Source organism: Ptychodera flava, chromosome 7, assembly GCF_041260155.1.
Source record: "Ptychodera flava strain L36383 chromosome 7, AS_Pfla_20210202, whole genome shotgun sequence".
NCBI lineage: Eukaryota > Metazoa > Hemichordata > Enteropneusta > Ptychoderidae > Ptychodera > Ptychodera flava.
Window position 1 is genome coordinate 22,374,566 of NC_091934.1, and position 22,818 is coordinate 22,397,383.

The 22,818-nt window shown below is 35.6% G+C and overlaps 1 protein-coding gene across 3 annotated transcripts in view; it reads right to left on the reverse strand.

Annotated features, from left to right (window-relative positions):
* LOC139137036 (chloride channel protein 2-like) overlaps positions 1-22,818 on the reverse strand; it is a 69,888-nt gene that overhangs the window by 24,816 nt on the left and 22,254 nt on the right. For all 3 annotated transcript variants that reach the window (XM_070704973.1, XM_070704972.1, XM_070704974.1), the window contains exons 3-12: positions 21,173-21,304; positions 20,087-20,215; positions 12,093-12,226; positions 9,701-9,778; positions 8,989-9,193; positions 8,475-8,559; positions 8,004-8,105; positions 3,596-3,680; positions 1,133-1,282; positions 82-262 (exon numbers count right to left, since the gene is read on the reverse strand). In XM_070704973.1, coding sequence (XP_070561074.1) covers positions 82-262; positions 1,133-1,282; positions 3,596-3,680; positions 8,004-8,105; positions 8,475-8,559; positions 8,989-9,193; positions 9,701-9,778; positions 12,093-12,226; positions 20,087-20,215; positions 21,173-21,304 — 1,281 coding nt within the window. The remainder of the gene's footprint in view (positions 1-81; positions 263-1,132; positions 1,283-3,595; positions 3,681-8,003; positions 8,106-8,474; positions 8,560-8,988; positions 9,194-9,700; positions 9,779-12,092; positions 12,227-20,086; positions 20,216-21,172; positions 21,305-22,818) is intronic.

Genomic DNA, 22,818 nt, shown 5'->3' on the forward strand with positions numbered 1-22,818 from the left:
GCACCCAGTATTGTTCAGTCTTGTCAAGAATTTTCTTTGCATGGTGTGTATGTCACACATTCTGTTAGAAGGAACACTTACCGACGACAGCATACCCGCCTGGTACTATCCTGTAGAGATCTTCACCACTCCTAACACCATCAGGAAACCATGCAGCCATACATTCTCCTACCAGTCTACCAAACGCTGCTCCAATGATAAACACTGGCATGAAGACACCGGCAGGAACTGGTAACGTCACTGCTACAGCTGTCATCCAAAACTATCAAGATCATAAAGAGGTTTGTTAATCTCTTCATACTGATGAAATTACAACAAACACATACCATTTTGTTTTGTTAATCTCTTTGTACTACTGATGAAATTATAGTGAACACATACCATTTTGTTTTATAAGCTGATGGGGAGCTAAATACTAAATCTTGCTTTTCAATGGATTTTGTGGGACTCCATCGCATTCTTGTGAATAGCATGATGATAGGTTTGTTTCTCTATGTGATCAAAACTGGGCTTGGTGCAGTAAGCTATTAAAGTGAGCCCTACATGACCATACATTCTGGGCATTTTCATTTATTTAATATAAGGAATTTAAAAGTTGGATGCAGCCAACAGAATGTAACTGTAATCACCAAAGTATGTTCCATGCAACTTATTTGTGAGCAACTACTCAATCTGCATTATTTTGTGTTGCAGCAAAATGTAAAAATTTGCACTGCACACCATAAAAATCCAAGGATTTCAGATTATAAAGGAGGTTATGGATCTTTTGTTTTCAATACTCTTCAGAGTAAATTTGTAAAATATTTCTGAGTCTTATCCACGGATAATCATTCCATACTATCAAATTAGGTACTAAATGAGTAACTGTGAAATTCATATTCTTCGCTTCAACAAAGTATCTCTGACAATGGTTCTACTCCGGAATAAAAAGGACGCGATGCGTTCTACAGACTCAGTACGCCTAAGAGATCACGTGATCGCGGTACAAACAAACCCACATGTGCACTAACGCGTATGGAAATACACGTTCGTCTATGCGCGTTTACACACGTGGGTTTGTTTGTACCGTGGTCCATTCGAATTCCGGGTTTGACCAATTGATGTGGATGATGTGAAAAAATTAGAATCTCACCCTCATGACAATAAATATGACTAGTGTTACATAGATATTGCTGTTTGGATGTTTCCAATGACTTATGACCTCAGCATCGTCCATGTCGGCTTGGCCGGTAGTCCACGTAGTGTTGCTGAATAACTCATTCAGAGCTTGCTTCGATGTTAGCTTTGTGAAAACAACAAAAATAAAGTAATGAGAAAACCCAAAATTAGCCTAACAGTACCTTCCTCTGTGTGGACAAGCTGATTTAACCCAATTAAGTGTAAAATATTTCGAAAAGTTCATCAAAACTAACAAAGTATAATGTAAAATATATATTTTTCAGCAGATTTGGCAATCTGAATTCAGATAGAATGCACTGGGGGATAGATATTTGGACTCTCAAATTTTTCCAATATTTTTCTGGTCTACCCCTTGTGGTGGCTCATTTTTTAAAGCTCTTGAGCAGAAAAATTTTCATCGTATTAGTTTTTTTGAACATCTAAAATTTTACTTTCCCCACAGAGTTAACACATGGAAGTGGCCATTTTTAGTTTCAAATATCGCTAAATGTATTAAAGGTAATTTGTTATTCTAGTGCCAAAATTTGAACGGTGACCCCTGATTTTTTCTTGATTTTGTAAAAAAATGGTTGAAAGTTCAATTAAGCAAAGTTTGAGCAAAAGTTTAAGTCTTTCACTTAACCCTTTTCCTGCCAGACAGTATCACTTCCCTATCAGCCAAGTCAGTAAAAAGCAGTATTGAGCCAAAACATGATGTGTTTTCACCCACTTGGCTTGGTCTGTTAAAGCATCTTTTGTCCTAAAAAATCAAGTTTACAGTATTTTTGTTTTCAACAGCTTTCAAATGTACAGTATTATGTTAAAATACACCATATGGAATATGTTGTGTTTCATTAATTTTAACCATCTTGACCTGGTTGTGAAATATGGACTTGGCAGGAAAAGGGTTAAAGGTATACACTACATTAAGGTCTCTGATACAGACATAGACATGATTTTTCACAAGCATTCCATGCTTAGACATAGATGCCTACATAAACATGGTAATTTTCACTAGCTTGACCTGATACAGATAATATTTGTCATGGTATTATGTGTCAAAGTGAACTTCTGAGTATCTTGATTTCAGATTTAAATGATTTGATCTGAAAAATGTTGAATGAAGTTAATCCAGTAGGGTAGTAGTTGTTGAAGCTGGTGACAGATCAGCTAGATTTGAGGATTTAGGATACAGTTCCTGAAATGGGCACCCTAGGTTAATGACATTTGACAACTACTTCCAAATGGCTCAACTTTTCTTAGTGTAGGCTGACAGTGATACTGGAGGTATACTGTATTGTATTTCAGAGCTGTCATAATGACATAGAGTTTACTTAGGATATCGAAGTCTATAAATGTTGACACGACACTGTAGAAACAGCCTATCTTTGTGTTCCAGCAGTCATTGACACATACATCTGCATTGCAGCCATAAATACCTCTAGGGTTGCTGGTAAATCACTTGAAATGACACACTGATTTTCGTCATTGATGATGTATCACATCACATCTTAACCCTTAGAGTGCTGTAATTTTTCCCACCAAAATTTTAGTGCAACATTTTACCAATTTTTGTGAATTTTTCTGTATTTGATTTGATAATTTTGGAGCAAATGGACATCACATTTAATTAACTACATTTTTGTTTCAAAATTTTGGAAAAAATCTGAAAAAAATTTGATAGTGGTGTATTTTGTAAAGGTGACAAAAATTGACTTTGGCGTTCAAAGGGTTAAGATAGAATACACTTCAGGGACAAATATTCTGGCTCTCAAAATTTCACAATTCTTTCCTAATCTACCACTTGTGGGGCGCTCATTTCAAAGACCTTGGAGAAAAAAAAATGTTTACCATCTGAGTTTTTAAGATCTAAACATTATTTTCCCCATAGAGTTGACACAGATACATACCACATGACTTGTAGAATTTAGTAAAAGACATTAGGAAATAAATAACCATGATAATATACGTTTGTTATACAGCTTCTGTTGAATGAGGGATGAGAAACTAAATCCCTAAAATGTTATTTGATATCTTAAAGGGACAAAGTCGCCGATTTTTCATGAATTTTGTTTGATACGAGATACTACTCATATTATTCGACAAGTTGAAAGATACTGAATGAATGGGTGACCATGCATATATTTCAATCTGGTTTTAGACACGATACATGAAACCATAGCGAAAATGAATTAATGGTCATGACCATTAATTCATTTTCGCAATGGTTTCATTTAATTTGTCTAAAACTAGGGTCGAATATATGAATGGTTACCCATTCATTCAGTATCTTTCAACTTGTCGAAAAATATGAGTAGTATCTCGTATCAAACAAAATTCATGAAAAATGGGTGACTTTGTCCCTTTAATACTATCATTGAAAAGTCATAAGAATTATGTCAGAAATGAACTAATTTGTCAATTTTTATCTTCTTACCTCTCCAGCCATGAACTGTCCAACTCCAAGTGGGAATGTCAGAGACGATATCACAAATGCAACTATGGTCGGGTAAATAAAGCGACTGTCAAAAAAAGACATTAAAGTAATATGAAATAGTACTACAAAATTTTCTGGCTTCATTGCCAGTGTGTGTCCAATACAGAAATGAGAAATATGCCTTGTTTATGCAGCCATGGCAATTGCTATGTAAATTTATTATATTGTTATGGAACCTAAAATCACATTGTTCACTTTGTGGTCAGCTACCTTGGTGTCATACACAATTTACTCAGCATGAGTATATTTCAAATCCAATTGTCTTTTTCTTGACAAGCTCTGTACTATCATACAAGTATGTTGTTGAAAACTGGTGGTATGGTTACCAGGTGTTACAATTTGTAACATGGTATAAACGGTAAAATTTGGGACTCAGTGATTCTGAAAAGAGCTGAACAAAAATATTAATCTTTTAAACTTTTTCTCATATCTTTGAACTTTTTACACGCATAAACAATCATGTTGTTTTAACCATATACCTATTTCAATTCACAGGGGTAGACACTATTGGACTTGTAGAAACTATAGAAAAAAGACATTTTTTATTTATTAGTCACCTGTACTATCATAGCTGATGATCTTATTTTTCCTTTTATAATATTTCAGTTGATTTTTACAGTAAGGTTGGAAAGCAAAATCAACATAATACAGACTCTTGTAAACTTTTAAAAGAGTTAACATGTTAGCTAGCTCTTCTTATTGTCAGTTGATGATCGTACCCTATGCCTCTTCCTAGAGCGCCCTCATGAGGTAGAAATACAAAAACTGTTTCTCTGATTAGATTAGAAATGCCATTATTCAGGTGATGGAAAATGCAACCACAGAATATATAGGTATGAAACACTTTATGTATGGCATACATATTAGTTGAGTTTGTGTGATTTCTTTCACTATGTGAGCTAATTTCAAATTTTTTTTGTAAATCTCAATCAGCCGATGTAAATGATTTTGACAGCCCATTCTTTCCATTGCTACATAATTCGCCAATGACAGTTGTACAGTGTTATAAAAGGTGGACCAAGACTTTGCTGAGGGATCACTGCGTGTTCTGGCAATCTAACTGACAAAATACAGCGGTATATGTAGTGAATACACAGATTGACACATATGGGTACACAAACTCCATGGAACCAGAAACCAATGGTGCATGCTTTCCAATATGAATGAGATGAACCCTGAACCATGTAATAACCCTTTGATGAAACATGATAGCATGAACTGGCTGTACTGATGGTCAGTCCACACTTGAATGGACAATGAGATGTTCACTGACAAGAGGACGCATGCTTGCATACTTTGTAGCTCAAAGCTCACTGCACATGAACACACACAAACATGCACACCGATACAACTGCTTCTGTTTGGGGATACAAGGTACATTATTTCTGTATAGAATGCTTAAAATGAAAGGAAAGGTTTACCCAACAACCGGTTTATAACACTATAAAACAAATTTCACTTGATATTTTGTGATGTCCCATTTATCTAAAGCATTCCCTATGGGATAGGCTTCATGAATGAGGAAAAAACATTGTAAATGGGGCAGGTGTTTTGGGATTCAATCTCAGAGGAGATGGTTGAACCGAATGGAGGCATTTTGAACTGATCAGCTGTTAATAATATGTATTTGGTGGGAAGGTGGGGGGTCTGGCTGTTCTGGAAGGAAGGTACTGCAGAGGGACAAGCTGGGATTGAAGTGGAGCTGATTTCATGGTACCAGAGGTAGCAACAGATAGACACTGGGTTTATATAACGATATTAAACGGCAATTGCTGTGACTAAAGGAGTAGTTTAATGTGCAGTGTGCAACTACCTAGGGGGAAAACCTTTTGGGGATTTCCTGTACCTGAGTTAGCAGCTTTCAAGGCTGGCTGTAACCACCGTCCTTTGTGGAGGGACCGAGCCATAACTGCAGCAGTAGCTTTTTTGTTTTGGGTGTGAATACAGAATAATAATGGTAGAAACTTGTCATGGTGGGGGAAGAGGGTGCTCTTGTTCCATTAGCAGGTTTTCAAGGATGGCTGTAGAGCAGGGATGCTTTTGGAAGGGTCAAATGCACTTTACATGGGTCTGGGACAGTGACCTTCAGGAAGTTCACCAACTGGACATAACCTTGACCTTATCCCTCACTGTAGCCCGGGCCCCCAAGTGAAGGATGGGAGATATCTGCACAGTTTCTGTCCAGGGATAGCTGTCCTGACACCCTTTACATAGCCTCATATTGAGACTCTGGCTGTACGTTAGATGTGCATCACCAAAATTTGTGAAGGCTGGATCATTTTAGACATTTTAAAGGACTTTGGCTAGATTGTACAGCCTTTTATGAGGTTCAAAGTGTATTTGGCATCATTCGAACAGTCATGTTGGGAGAAACCGTTCCTTGATTACATCCAGCCAGAAAATTGATTTTCAAGATGACACAAGATGACAATGAAACATGCTGACAACTAAACAAGAAATATAATACATATCCACCTGTAATATTACATGAAGCTTCCAGGTGATTTTGCGTAAAGTGTACTTACTTTGACCTGAATATTGAAAGAGATCAGACTAAGTAGGCATACAATGTACAAGGACTGAAGGTCAAAGACACACATTCATACAACAATCAATACAATTACACCTGAAGGTATTAGATCCCCAGTTTTGAGTTCATACTAGGAAAGGATTACTTGTGAAAACATTGGATAAGAAACCCTTTGAAGTTATTCTCACTGGTTGAGACATCACAACAAACAAAACTTTCATATCAAGATTAGTTTGTTGATGTTGCTTGCCGACTCAAAGTTGCAGTAAAAATCTCTAGGTTGAGCCATCCTGGAGATCTAATACCTTGATACCCCTATACAAACAGTGACAAGACATCGACATGGAAAAGTAGTTGACAAGACATTAGCCTCCCTTTAGATTCAACATTTTCACCTCTACTGATGAGAAACTGACCTCTTTCTGAACATTTCATTATAGATGCATGATTAAGATTTACTTTTGATGTACAATTTTTGACATGGATGGTTTACAGGCAATCCTGTCTGCAGATGGTGAAATGATTGGTTTTTCCTCCATTTTTTACACATTTGTGATTATTTATGTGCGGTGTGATTTTTTCACCTTGAATGTCAATTACATTTCAGGAAAATGTATCAGAATTCAAGCATTGACAAAAGAGCACCACAATTACTTTGTTTTTTGTAAAAGAAGTCATGGTCGGTTTGATGACGATGTCAGAATCAACATCATGCAATCGACTGATCAGTTTCTGGAGTAGAAAGTGAAATCATTTTTAACAGCAAGAGAGTGCAGGGAATATATGGGTTATTACCTTCAACATGTGGGACACCTCTTTACATCTTCCAAACTCCCCTGGTGCCCATGCAATAATTACTCTACCCTGTGTTCCTTCTATCCTTTTACATTTGACCTTCACAGGTAATATCTCTCTGATTTCAATATTTAAAACACTTTACTTCAGAAAAAATGTTTATACCACAATGAATGGATTTCCTGAATGAACTGACACCATGTACCAAGGTCATGTAAAAGGTGTGTGGTCATGGGATGATCTGTAATGATTGTGATGACAATTCAGGGGTGTGTTCAAATATTGAGACGAGACCCCTAAGTTATCCTGAATCATACGAGTAAGCTTTCCATTTTTTCTGTACAATTGTAAGTGAAGGAAATGTAATCAGTACTACATGCATTTTACAAACACAGAATAAAGGTGAATCAAATCATACACAATCCATGCACAGTGGTTGTCCTATTGCATCAAGAAACCTGTGTCCGTCCAATTGTCCAAATTTTTTAAAGGCTTCCATGCAAAACTCCTTGACCCTCATACTTTCAATTCACTCCCTTTATAACCCAATAATACTATTACACAAAAAGTTTGCTGGTGAAAAAAAAGTTAAGTACATACCGGTACCACACAACCAATAAATTAAAACTGTATTTCACACACACACACACACACATACATATATATATATCAAAAACTTTATGAATCCAACATTGGTAACCTTTTGGCTCTACGAAACTTTCTTTATTATTGGCGATTTTGCTATCTTTGCCATGCTTTGGTAAAGGCTCAGAAACTACGTGGGCAGTATTTCAAAATAATGATGTCTTTCCAAATATTCACTTCAGAATTTCACATGAAGACTGACATATTTTTCTTAATCAAAATATGATGCTTATCAAGGAATCCATTTAGCTAAGGTGTACGCCATGTACAAAGTTTTGACTTTGCCTTCTCAGCTGCTTTCATGTATGATGAAAAATATCAAAATGAAAACCAAAGGTAATCAATGTTGGCAGTCCAAAGTACAGGAAAGATACTCACTTTTTCTGAAGAAACTGTCTAGCTCTCTTGTGTTTTCTGTTGAATTCAACAATTTTTCTGTGAATATATACAAATAAGGCACCTCCAAACCCTGTCACAACTCTGTGAAAAAAGGACAAAAGATGCAAAAACACTTCTAAGTTTATTTCCATAAACATATAATCATGCTTAAAATTCAGAAATACTGTACTGGGCACACAGGTTTGTACTGTAACAAAGACATCTCTATAATCAACACAAAATACAAAGTTGTGAAAAAAAACCATTTTGTTGACTGCACATTATCTTTCACCCTCTTTCACTTACACCAAAGTTTCATCTTTCTTCTCATTGTTATAAGGTTTAGAATTGACTGATGGATTTCATGAAACATAGTGTTTAACCAAGGGTTCATTTTGGCATTGGAAATGGCTGTGGGCAAACCAAGGGTTCATTTTGGTATTGGAAATGGCTATGGGGAAAGCATCTTACCCAATCAATGAAAAGGCGATAAACTCCTGCACATCAAATGGAAAATCTACCCTGAAACTGGTCTTGAAAAGAGCTGTGATGGTTTCTGCAACAATGAAGAAATAAACATCATTAAACTAAAACCACCTCTCAAAACAAATAAATAAATAAATAAATAAATAAATAAATAAATAAATAAATAAATAAATAAATCAGCAGACCATCCATCCATCATCTGTTCATCTGTTGCCATGGAAATCATTACAAAATTCTGCCTTGGTCTATGTATCTAATGTGATAGACCTCTCAAGCATTCCCTCCAAGGGTATTTACATTCAATCAAAATATCACTTCGTCCCCGTCAAATCCTCTCTTTACAGTGTAGTACCTATGGTGGACTCCTATTTAGTCATTCTTCAAGCTTTTTCTGTATGTACACATAAAACCATAGTTGAACAGTTCTACCCTGTACCCTGGCTTTGAAAAAACTGGGTAGGTGATGGAAGCAGTCCTGATGTCACATTCTAAAACTCACCTTCCTCTTTGACCCAGACAGCCATCAATCTGAAGACAAACGCACTGCATACAGCTGAGAAGAAACCACGCCAGTAGTTGCTGACAGCAAAGTAGGTGGCTGTTACCTCTATGCTGAATAGCACACCTCCTATGGGAGCTGAGAATGTGCATGAAACACCCACTGCACAGGCTGCTGCCAGCATGTTGTAGTTACGGGATTCATTCTGAAAATGATCCATGCAGGAAATCAGGATTGATCAACTCATTACAAAGGAACAATGGAATGTCTTCCTCGGCATGTCACAGCATTAATCAGAAACGGATTAAAGACACTGACTTTGTTAAATACAGATGGCCATTTTTTGAGACTTCTCACAAATTATATCAATATTTTCCCTTGATTTATTGGTTGACTACTATCACATTGTTACTTTGGCTGAAACCAGAAACTTGTCATCTATTCAAGAAATAGTTGAGGTCTAATTTCATAGTAAAAACTCAGTGTGATTGGGTAATGAAAGAGTTAACCCCATGCCCATTAAAAATTCAGATCGAAAAGTTTTCATAAAATTTTCATTAAAGTCACTATTTATTGATTTTTTTCAAATCAAAAATACAATTTAAATGATAAGTGATCTTGTAAAAGAAAATTAACTCAACAGAAGTACCCTTGGGATGACAAAATACCAATTTCAACTTTCATGAGTTGTGTTGTTGGTTAAACATCTTACCTCGTAGACTCCTTTTGAAGATCTGATAAGCTTCCCCAAAAGATTTGCCACCATACTAGCAATATGTACAAACGGACCCTGATGACAGTGAAATGTAAAAACAAAAGTATGAATAGACATGTCAAAAGAGGGCGCTACTCAATAAATGCGGCCACTGTGTATTCCTAAATGATTTGGTTTTAGGGAGCATTCAGTTACTACGGTCGGGGGTGGGCTGGCAAATTCTTCCTGTGCATCAGTCAAAATAAGTGAACCCCCCTACCCATTGCACCAAAAAATTGATGACCCCCTTTTAAGATGACAAAAATTTCATGTCCCCCAACATTGCTTGAGTAAAGCTGCACACACAAACACCTCTGGAGGAGGGGGGGGGGTGATAGAATAAAAAAATTCTCAGATTTTTTCAGATGATCCCCCTTACAAACTCAAAAGGTGTTAATGTTCAAATTTCCCCTTCTGATTTGCTATAATTTTGAAATTACCCCTCAGAGGGATTGGACAGAAATTAAAGGTGGATCGCAATATTTTTGTGCAAGCGTGTTAGTACAAAATTTTGATATTTGGATTTAATTGATAATCAACTGTTGATAATGTTGATTGCCTATACATCGTAGTCTATGAGAAAACTATGTAATACTTTTTCAATACAAAACTATATCTATGCATTTATAGATATTTGATAATTGACATAAATGTACTTAATTGGAATAGGGTTGTTACAACTGGTATGTGGACAAAAAATTTGACTTAAGAATTTCGCCAAAAATGTTCATCCACTATACCTGGGAGTCTATGATAAAATTATGAATAATTTTTTTTTCCAATAAAAAAAACTCAGTATACTTGTGCATATACAGATGTTAAATAATTAACACAATTGTGCATATTATTTGCACAAGAAATCTGATTTTGGAATTTCACTGAAAATGTTCATCCACTATACATGGGAATCTATGAGGAAACTATGAATAATTTGTTTTCCAATACAAAAATAGGTAAATCTGTGTATATATGTACTCTCAATTATTAATATTAATGTACTTGATTAGACTAGGGTGGTAACAAATGGATGTGTTTGCCAGAAATCAGATTTTGGAATTTCACCAAAATGTAGATTCACTGTACATGAGAGTCTATGAGGAAACTATGAATAATTTTTTTCCAATACAAAAATAGGTTAATCTGTGAATTTATGTATTGTCAATTATTAATATTAATGTACTTGATTAGACTATGGTGGTTACAAATGGATATGTGTGCAAGAAATTGGATGTTAGAATTTCACTGAAATGTTGATTCACTATACATGGTAGTCTATGAGGAAACTATGAATAATTTTTTTCCAATACAAAACTATCTAAATCTGTGTATCTATAGACATTTGATAATTCATTTTAAAGTACTTAGTTAGACTAGGATGGTTAAAGGTTGATATGTGTGCAAGAAATTCGATTTTGGAATGTCACCGAAATGTTGATTCACTATACATTGGAGTCTATGAGAAAACTATGAATAATTTTCTTACAAAAACTAAATTTATTTGTGCTTCTATAGATGTTTGACGATTGATACAAATGTACTTGATTCAAATAGCATATTTGAAAGTTCAGATGTTGACAACAATTATGATATTGGAATTTCACCCAAAAGTATAATTTCACTTTTCATGGTACTACTGGTAACTGTTAAATAATTTCCCTTACAAAACTTGCTATATCTCTAATATGTAAGTAATAGGAATTGTTCATTGCCCTCAGTGAGCTCAATTTACAATAAGACAAGCCTCAGAATTGCCAAGACAAGATGTTCATGTGACAGATAATTATACTTATGTTCAGATTTACAGTTAAATGACTATAGAGAATGAAATCATACAGCGAATCCTTTTTATCTCCCAGAATATTTCTGAACACTGAAACTGCTTTTTGACAGGATGGATACTTATGAAAATTAAGTGACCCCCTCTGAGCTGTTTGAAAAATACATAACCCCCACCTTTGCAGTTTTCAAATTTAAGGTGACCCCCTGGATTTTGCCTGCCCACCCCCAGCCATAATAACTGAACGCTCCCTTAAGGAGATTTGTTACGGTGTATTAGTGAATGGCGTTCAAGAAAGATATTAAAGTGTACTGAGCTAGCATGAGGTGGGAATAGAGATAATTGCATTATTTTAAATACTCTGTGGCTAGGTAGTGATGTAACCACATCTACACAGTGTGTAAACATTCTACAAATGTTTGAAACCATAGAAAAGTCATTCTCATTGCAAATCCAGTCACAGATGAAGATCTTTGTCTCATCTTTACCAGGGTCCTTTACAATGCACAAAAAAGTCAAATGGAGAAATTTTTCATTCATAATAAAATTTATCAAACTGTTTGAGCTACTGACCTCTTTTCCTATAGGTAAACTACTACCTATAGATGTGGCTAGACCAACCATTTTGGAGATAAGAGTTCTAAATGTTAGATACTCTTTCAGTATTACTCCTCTGAGAATGGTTTTCATTTCTGGAATGCCAGAACCTGTCAAAATGCAGAGAAAATACTCATTTAGAATCAATCAATCAATTATAGTTACAGCATGAAAATTATCCTGGAACATAACATTGGTTTAAAACTTTTAGGTGTATGTGTATGTTCCTTGTCTTTTTTTCACATTGATGTGTGTTCCTGGAGGGAGGATGTGTGTACCTTGGTATGAGGGTGTGTGTCTTCAGTGTAACTGTACCTTGATGTACCGGTATATGCCTAAGTGTTTATGTGTGTGCTTTTGTTCCTTTAGTTTTTCTTGCAGAATTATTTCATAGATAGTTGAATATATTGTCTGATATCCTCTGACAACAAATTACTTCAGTTTAAAATGAAATGGTGAGTCTGAGAACAGATAGTCATTTGTCTTGCATAATCACTGCAGACTCTCAATGATGGAAAGGAACACATGGCCTAGCAGTGTCATTTCCAAAAAGGTTCCATTTCACAGCAAGCAGAACCTGCTACATACAAAATACAACAAGTCAGGCCTGGTTGACTTGAATTATAGTGAATGATGCTACATAGATGCAACGAATTTATGCTGTAATATAATGACAAGCATTATTATCAGCTACAGAAACATGAAACATGAAACATACACACTCATCTCAGCAAAGTTACAATGATAGCCTTTTACTATGATTGGTTAACCTGCTCTTCTAATTTGCATAAGCGCCAAACAAACACTGGGGACAATTGCATAGACGATTTTCCGCTGATTGCGAGATCTCGCGAGACTTTAATACATGCCCGTAGAAACAGGTTTCCAGCTTAGTAATACAAGTCAAACTTTGTATGGAACTAGAAAAAGTGCAGAACTGAGCAAAGGTTGCAACTTCTATATTTTATGCAGTGTTTAACGTAATTAGCGACTTGTCCTGTTTTACGCAGTTTTTCCTGTGTTGCGAGAACGCGTCCACTGCGAACCACATATTCTCGCGATATCTCGGAATGTCACGCGCAATTCGGAACATGGACAATTGCATAGAGTAGGCCACGCTGCATACTTTTGATCACACTTAATCATCCATCTGAAACCCCACTGTTGAGGGTCCAGGTTAATATACTCCTACATTCAAGCTTTGAAAATTTATTACAACGCTGGAAGACTGTAATCTGTGATTACTTCAATACCTGGAATGGTGCCAAGTTTTGGAAAAGTCAGCATCATTTAACTATAAACATCTTTATCATTCCAGGTTCTACCTTTCTATGTCATAGTAACCATAGCAACAGACTTCGCATGCTCAAATGCACTGCGAAATTCTGAAAATTCCTCTGTGCATGGGTGGCAGTGATTTTAAAAACATCAAAGGCATATAATTGTGAATAGCTTTGCTGTAATATAATTATATACAATCAAAGAATCTTGTGGCTGACTCTGTTCTAATCACTCTGTATTGTTGACTGCAAATGTTGAAATCAATCATCTAGATATTGAAAAGTGAACTTTTTCATTCATTTTATACCATTTGAGTTTGTTCCTTCAATGAGAACCTGATATGGTAATAAATACCCACAAAACATGTACACTTATTGAATTAAAGATTTACAAAATTTATTGAACTATATAGAATCAAACATATCATTTCTGTCATATACGGCTTGTGAATAAGTTCTTTTTCGGAAATATCTTGTTACACTTGTGTTAATTTCTCCTTTTCTTGTGTTTAAAGTAACTGTAACATAGCACTGTGTACAAAATCAAAGAAACAAATAAGCAAATAATGTAATTTCATGGATTTCGTCCATGACGAGAAACTTTGCTGGGTGTACTGAAATTGGCTTCCCTAATTAGGGTACATATTCTAATCTTCACTGTGTTTTGTTATAAGCCACAGTTTTGAAGAAAACTGGATTCCATCATATTGATATCTTATAAATGTCCATGATTTTGATGAAGGAAAGTTGAAAACACCTTTGCCTATACCGTATCTCACTTCTTATACTTACTTGAAACAATAATTCACAACTCACTGTCTAGATCCTATTTATTACCAGTACATGTCCTAAACCTGTCATACATGTATATTTGAAACCCATATTTTATAGAAATCCAGTGTTTATGATATTTGCTGATTTATAGAACATTTCATTATAAATGTTCCAGTTGCTACATGTACTGCCCACAGTTCATGTAAAACAGGCACTTACAATAATTTGTTCCAAGTCACTTGTACTTTGATTTGTATTTATCTTACTTATGAAATATACTTCTATGAGACATTGAACCGAGAAATTTCTACTTGATATTCTGAGCTAATTGACAACTTACTGTAAGTTGATGTGTGTCTCGAAAGTGAAAGACTTAGACTTTTGCTCAAAATTTCGTCAGTGAAACTTTCAACAAATTATATACCAAATAAAGAATAAAAATTGGGGCCCGGGGGCACCGACGTCCTTTGTACCTCCTTACTGTTTATTATTTGCCATAAATGTGAAATTTGGCAAAAAGTCAAATTGTTTGGACATAAATGAAAGTTATTTGAACTGGTTGGTTACTGCTCCAGCATAAGTTCAAGTGTGGATTCTAAGTATCAACACCCTGATATGAAAGTGAATTAAGAATTAGAGATGGGACTCAATAGGATCAACAATATCTAAAACAGGAAACGGTGAACTTATATAATACAGAAGGGGAGAAAATTTAGCCAATGGCTAATCTAAACCAAATTACTTAAACTGGACTGTTGGCATTGATTACACATGTATTTATTGTCCATCATATAGAAAATAAATTTGGGCCATTGAGTTAAAAAACATTTGCTTGTTACACTCACTACACTTGTACTTAGTATTTGGAGTGTACACCTATCTACAATACAATGATAAAAAGTTTGGACTCTGTAGGTCAACAGTGCATCTTTAATGTGTGAGACTAAATAAGCTTACCCCTCAAGTATGTATAGGCCAAAGACAATATTTAATTTTGAATTATGTAGTGCAGGGAAGGACATACAATATGGTGAAAAGCAAATTAAGTATAAAAACTGAATATACAATTATATGGAAATGTTGTTTTACAGTCATGAGTATCTGGTGTGTGCCGAGAGACAAATATTAAAATTGGACAGTATCATCCTGACCACAGTTTGTCTGACTGGTTGTTTCCTTCTGATTTTCTGACACGGTGATAGGTACAAAATATTATGCTATTCACGATAGTTATACAACATAGCTTGCATTTTGTTCACAGTAGAACTGAGTTTTACATGTAAGATAACTTTCTCGTAAACTGTAAATTCTGGCTTCTGGCAGCTCAAACGTCGCAATACTACATTTTTTGATATGATATGGAGTGACTTCCACACATATGCAATATGCAGTGACAGTCGATATGTAAGTCTACTACATTCAAGCATAGTGATGTTGACAACTACATGCATGCCAGTGCACGATTTCAAAGTAGCAAGGATGAAATTCTAATGGTCTTTTAGTGGAAATATAGGTATTAAACGACAGTGAAACAAACAACATTAGTTATCGAATATCGTGACCTTGCTCAAGTGCAATCTCGGATCATGTATGATCTGATGATCATGCCAAATTTATACCATGTCGGATTATGCTGTGATTCTGAAGTGCGCGTATTTCCTCAGTAAATCGGTCAACAACCCTGCGTACGATGCTGTGTGTTCCGCTACAGCTAATCGCCCCGCTCCCCCTACGTACGGGTCTTTGCAGGGCTGTGGTGAGGGGCGATTTAATAGCTCTAGCTGTAGCATAAGCATGCACACACTGTCTTTAGCGATCGGAGTCAACAATGATGTCAAAATCAATGCACAACTGTCGAAATTACCCAAAATAAGCAACAGAAAACTAAAAGTTATCGCTATGTCGAAAGGACAGTACATCAACATAAAACGACGCTAGTTTGTTATGACATGGAGGTAGAAGGACAGAGCGTTCCCTCGCTCTCACCCAGCTATTAGTACGGGCCGCCGGTGGGATTGCCTCGCTGAAGCAATGGTACTGGGGAGTACCGAGTACGGAGGCCATCATTCTTCAGTCTATCGAAGGAGCGTTTCGTGCCAAAAAATACATGACAGCAACAAAAGTACCATCACTGTGAACTTCATATTTACAAAACATCATCAAATAGACGCTAAAAACCCCAAAAAACGTCAAGATTCGCACCAGACGCGAGAAACAAGATGGCGTCGGTTTGATTTTTCAAATGCAAAACAATGCTAACTGTTATACGCGCATGCGCATATTGAGGGGAGACCCATTTGATTTCGGGGGGGGGGGTATGCAGGAACTTTTTTTTGTCAGAGAGACAGCATTTTTTTATTTCTACTGTCAGACCTGCATCAATTTTTTTTTCAAATGGAGTAGCAGTGAATTTTCAAATTTAAGCCACTGTTTCACATATCACAGGATGGTTTTATGTATTCATTTTACATTCCAACAAATGAAAACAAAATGGAAAGTCTAGTATATATACAACTTTCAATTGTAGAACACTTTTTTGGCAAATCAACTGTGATCAGTACTGTACCTGCTTTTCTTTAAAATAGTCAATTCCTTTTAAGTTCTCAGGGGGGGGGGATGTTATCTTTTGTGGTCAGAGAAACAAGGCTCACACATTGTATTTCTTTATATTTGTTGTTCCTCAATTTTTCATTGTCAACTTGTAATCTTTCTAACATATTTATATTGAGAGAATAATGTATTGGTTTTAACATTAGTTTATTGACTCCTGTCTTGTGTTTTAAATTTCACAATTTACAGAAGTCAAATAGTCCCATCTAGATATTGCCTATACATTGAGATATTGCAACAGAAATCCTGAAATATGATTTCTTGGGTCAGAAAAGGGAAGGGAAACATCGAGTGCACTGAGGTGTAAAGTAGTGAATGCTTATATCGTAAGCGCTGGAAAAAAAAACACATAAGAATTGCTTGTGGTAAAAACATTTGCGCTGCCTATGGCAGCATGCCAGCAAAGAATACATGAGGATGAAGTTTCCAAAATTTTGCTCATTTCAACTGCATTGTGACAATTCCTTTTTTATTTCTGTCTGTTATGAGAATTTTTTTTCTCAAGCCATTACAGGCTTAATTTTTTTCTTTTATTTCACCTGGGGACATTTTTTTTCTCAAAATCCTCCATACCCCCCCCCCCCAGAAATCATGTGGTTCTCCCCTAAGTGAGCCCCTGACCTATACGGGCCAGTGGATTGCTTCCTCAGTAGAACTGATATGCCTGCCGGTACCGGTGTTTATCGCCTACGGAGGCCATCATTCTTCAGTCGATCAAAGGCGCCTTTCGTACAAAAAAATACACGACAGCCGCAAAAGTGCATCACTGTCAACTTCATAACTATAGAACATTTTTACGACGTAAAAAATGTACCCACACCGAGAAACAAGATGGCGTCCGATTCGATTCTTCAACTCAGAATTGTCCTAGAATTGTGCGCATGCGCAGACGGTAGCTTTAACGAAAGCGAGGCAAAATCAAGTAATATAAAATAAAAATGGATAAAAATATTGTTTAAAAATAATACAAGGCATGTATCACCAAATTTTGAACATTTCTGACGCCATTGCAACTATACGAACACCCATGCCAAATATCACAATAATCAAATCAGTGGTTTTGAGGAAAAATTGAAAATAGTGGTTTTCAGAAAAAAGCTAAAAAAGTGACTTTAAAATGATTCAATCAAAAAAAGAAAAAAGACCGTTTGAGATACATGCCCAAGTGACCACCAGACCAAATTTCAGAAAAAGTTACTGAAGCGTTTCTGAGATACCTGCGTCCACAGCATACGGCCCACTGTATGCAACAACAGAGGCCGCGTCATCACATTAGTACTTTGTCCCACAGGGCACAAAGGACTAATAACAAGCGACCTAGCGGCCGATATAGCTCCGCTGTGTTTATGTAGAGAATAACTATTTTTGACACATGTTGATGAAGAAGGTGGAAATCTTTGATAGCTCAATGCAATGGCCAGAAAAAAGTGGCTAAAATAAGCTGCAAAAATACACAATGTCATCATACTTTGAATATGTCACATCGGATCATCCCTAAGAACATGTCAACCAAAGCTATCTGATGAGTAGTTTTTTGAGAATGAAATTTTCTGACCAAAAATGGCAACAATTGCCCCCAAAATAAAAATTGCAGATTTCATCATCATTTCAAAAGATCGAATTTAGTTCATCTATAGAAACCTGTATACCAAATTTCAAAGCTGTTAGACCAGTACTTTTGAGAAACACATTTTTGACCAAAAATGGCAAAAATTGCCCCAAAATTTATAATTGCAGATTTCATCATTATTTCAATAAATATCATTTAGTTCATCTATAGAAACCTGTATACCAAATTTCAAAGCTATCAAATGAGTAGTTTTGGGAAATACACATTTTTCGACCAAAAATGGCAAAAATTGCCCTAAAAATACAAAATTAAAGATTTCATCAGAAATTCAAAGCTATCAGACCAGTACTTTTTGGGAAACACTTTTTTTTACCAAAAATGGCAAAAATTGACCCACAATTACAAAATTGCAGATTTCATCATAATTTCAATAAATATCATTAAGGTGATCTGTAGGAACCTGTATACCAGATTGCAAAGCTATCAGATGAGTAGTTTTGAAAATACACATTTTTTGACCAAAAATGGAAAAAATTGCCCCAAAATTACAAAATTGCAGATTTCATCATAATTTCAATAAATATCTTTTAGTTCATCTATAGAAACCTGTATACCAAATTTCAAAGCTATCAGATGAGTAGTTTTGGAAATACACATTTTTTGACCAAAAATGGCAAAAATTGCCCCAAAAATACAAAATTACAGATTTCATCAGAAATTCAATATATATTACTTAGTTCATCTATAGAAACTTGTTTACCACATTTCAAAACTATCAGACCAGTGCTTTTTGAGAAATACATTTTTTGACCAAAAATGGCAAAAATTGCCTTAAAAATACAAATATGCAAATTTCACCGCAATTTGAACAAATCTGAAATAGATCATCCCTAGGGACATATGTACCAAATATCAAAGCTATCTGACTGCTAGTTTTGAAGAAGAAGATTTTTAAAGATTTTTTTACCAAAAATGACAAAAATTGCCTTAAAAATACAAATATGCAAATTTCACCACGATTTGAACAAATCTGACTGAAGTCACCCTAAGTAAACTGTATATCAAATTTCAAAGCAATTAGACAAGCGGTTTCAGAGAAGAAGATTTTTTTACCAAAAACAGCAAAAAATACCCCAAAAATACAAATATGCAAATTTCACCATGATTTGAACAAACTGAAGTGAGGTCACCCCAAGTGAACTGCATATAAAATTTCAAAGCCATTCGACTTGCAGTTTCAGAGGAAAAGGCAATTGTTGACGGACGACGACGACGACGACGGACGACGACGGACGACGACAGACGACGACGGAAAATCAACCTATTTGATAAGCTCCGCGTCGCTGACAGCGGAAATAAAAATCGGGGTACACCATGGAAAATTTGGTAATAGAGAAACAAAGTATCTAATATTTACACATATTTGAATTCAAAATGGCCGCCATTCCTATGATGAATAAAAAATTTCCATTTCTGAAAAACTAAGAAGGTGAAAGCTTTTCTTATCCAAGAGCTTTAAAATGAGTCTCCAAAAGTGGTAGATCAGAAAAGAATTGTAAAAATTTGAGACTGAATATATCTGTTCCTGAGGTGCATATTCTACCTTAACCCTTTCACCCCCAGTTCCCTGTATACAGGTCCAACTTTACCATAGAAAACAATGGATTTGGGAAAAAACATGGTGGTGAAAGGGTTAAAAGATGTATGGTACATTAGAAATTTTCTCTGAGACTCACCTATTGCATTTGGTCCGACTAGATGAGTAAAGCCGGTAGAAAACATGATGAAAACTATTGGAAATGAAACCCAGGCCAGATACTGTAGAATAGGCTGGCCCTGTAACTCATAGTAAAACCATACATGAGCTGTAACAGAAAACACATAGAAAACTGAGTCACAATGCTGTAATTCACTGGTGTCACTGTCAGGATAGATAATTTACAGTGATTTTGTTGAGGTTTATTCCCCAGTAAATGTTACAAAATTCCCCAGTCATTTTACCGGGGTTGCCCCTGGTAAAGTATATAAATGCAATAAGATTTAAGGATTGCAGAAATGTTACATGGGTTCCAAACTCATTTACCAACATTCCAGAGCCTTAGCAAAATCACTGAGTTACACCTGAAGATGTAAGTTTTCTTACAGTCTAAATCTGATTTTTTCCATGTACATACATAGTATAAGGTCTACATGTCTGTTTCAAATTAATCATTTCATCCCTTTGTAGGAGGTTGAGGATTAATTTTCATAAACATAAGGTTACATCGCGTTATATGTCACATCAATACTGAATAAAATAGCTGTTAAAAATACCTGCCACAAGTTCAATTTGATGCAACCGTATGTGTCATCCATTTACTGTCCATCAGTAGAGTTTTCTGCATGTATAAATGGCTTATTTGAAACATCAAATTTACTGTTGACATTGTACGTTGCTTTTAATTTGAATGCATAGTACTTCAGGTATCCTTGTTTGAAACTGTGTATGATGCAGTGGCTCAATAAAATTAGAATTGACAAAATGAAGACAGAAAAAAAATGTACAGTCAAAGTATATGATGATTCATTAAGTTCACATACCATAGGTTTAAACCTTTCACCACCATGGTTTGTCCCAAATCCATTGTTTTCTATGGTAAAGTTGGACCTGTATACAGGGAACTGGGGGTGAAAGGTTTAAACTGCAATCTGTACTTGATGAAGGAATTTGGTACGTTTTCAAATTGTGTGGCATTAGGACATAATCTCTGTAAAAATCATTCATTTTTATAAGGATGAAAATCAAACATCAAATAAAACTTTTTATGAGAACTATCACCAACCTGTTTGAAATTTTGCAATTGCATAATCTAAAAGAAATGATAAAAGTGCCATGACAACTCCAAGCACCAAGAGGAAAATCCAGTCTTCACCAATCCTTCCAAAAATTGCATCTTTGGCCCAGACTAAGTAAGCTACAAAGAACCATAAAATATACATTTATGAGACAACCGCATTGTTTTTTTTCTCACAATATTAGATATTTGTACAGGACAATAAGGCAAAAGCGTTACACGTAAAACTCTACTTAATCATAATCTCAGAGAGAAGAAAGTTAGATTTTCTGACGTAGCACAAATCATGAGTCAAGTTTACAAATAAGATAGAGTTTTACCATTTACATCAGATAGACAAAATTCCTCCGGGGTTGGAGGAACTGTGAAATGAATGTGCATTTTGAAAAGTGCGAAGTCATGTTCTTCTTTGAAGGTAAGATGACATGTGCAAATTCATTGTCCATTGAAATTCAAGTAAGGCAATTGCCCTCCAAAACTTCAATATTTCTACACAAATAATTCAATTTTGTGTCAAATTCTACACTATGTATCAAGCTTATGACACTGTACTGAAGCGATTGCGAAAGTCAAAACAAGGAAAAAAATTAAATACCCTCAGTAATATAATCTCAGCATTGCCAACTTTCTTGTTGTACATATATGGTACACAAATTAGCCAAGTCATTGAAAAATAACATGAATTCTAAGAGACTGTGTTAATTCTGTTCAAGATGGAAAGATTGATGTGAAGTCAAGCAACACCTAAGCCATTCAATTGACGTCAGAGACATGGACCGTCTTGATCTACTGCATAAATTCACATGGACGTGTACAGAATTGGCAAAAGTATGAGCTCCACCATGGATAACTATGATGTAATACATTTGTGAAGACTTTAAAAGGGATGGGTAATTTTTGACAAAGGTGGTGAGGATCAGGTTGGGCCAAACATTCTTCAATGGTGACCGGGATGCCACATTGCATGTAACCCTTGATCAATGAACTTTCAGTTTAGCCAATTTTCGATACGGAGGCTAGATTGGTGCGCTGGTATGGTTCTACTCCACTGTGGGGATATCAAAGTGTTACTAACAAGGGGCCTTGCTGCCAGTAGTGTATGTTATGTTTACCAAAGCCATTCTACGAAATCATGTAGAAAATAATTACAGTAATCTGGTCAGATTATTTTGAAAAGCAGCTTTTCTGAGCAAAATACAATGTACATTGTACTACCTGCTAATGTCTTGTATACTGATTACCCAGTGTACATGTGATCTCAGCAAACCTAAAAATTTGAAATTATTTTCACCAGTCCATCCGGCAAGTACCTGCAAAGTCTCACCTGCATGGGAAAAACTTTACCTCAATGAGTCTCAGGCAGGTAGGCAGGCAGTTATTTTCCACTCTGCATTAATATACACCTGTATAACATAACATACTTTGTACAGCTAACTACTGGACGTTGCTTTTCTCCTATTTCGCAGTATTAACTTCTGACTTTTTCAATGGAGGTTGTACCAAAATATGGAGGTGAAAGGGGTAAACCTGGACCACCATACATGTATATGAACACGTATCCTTCTTTAATGATAAACAACATTGAGGGAGGAAATATTACACAATATATTGATGTGTAAAGATAGATATGCATT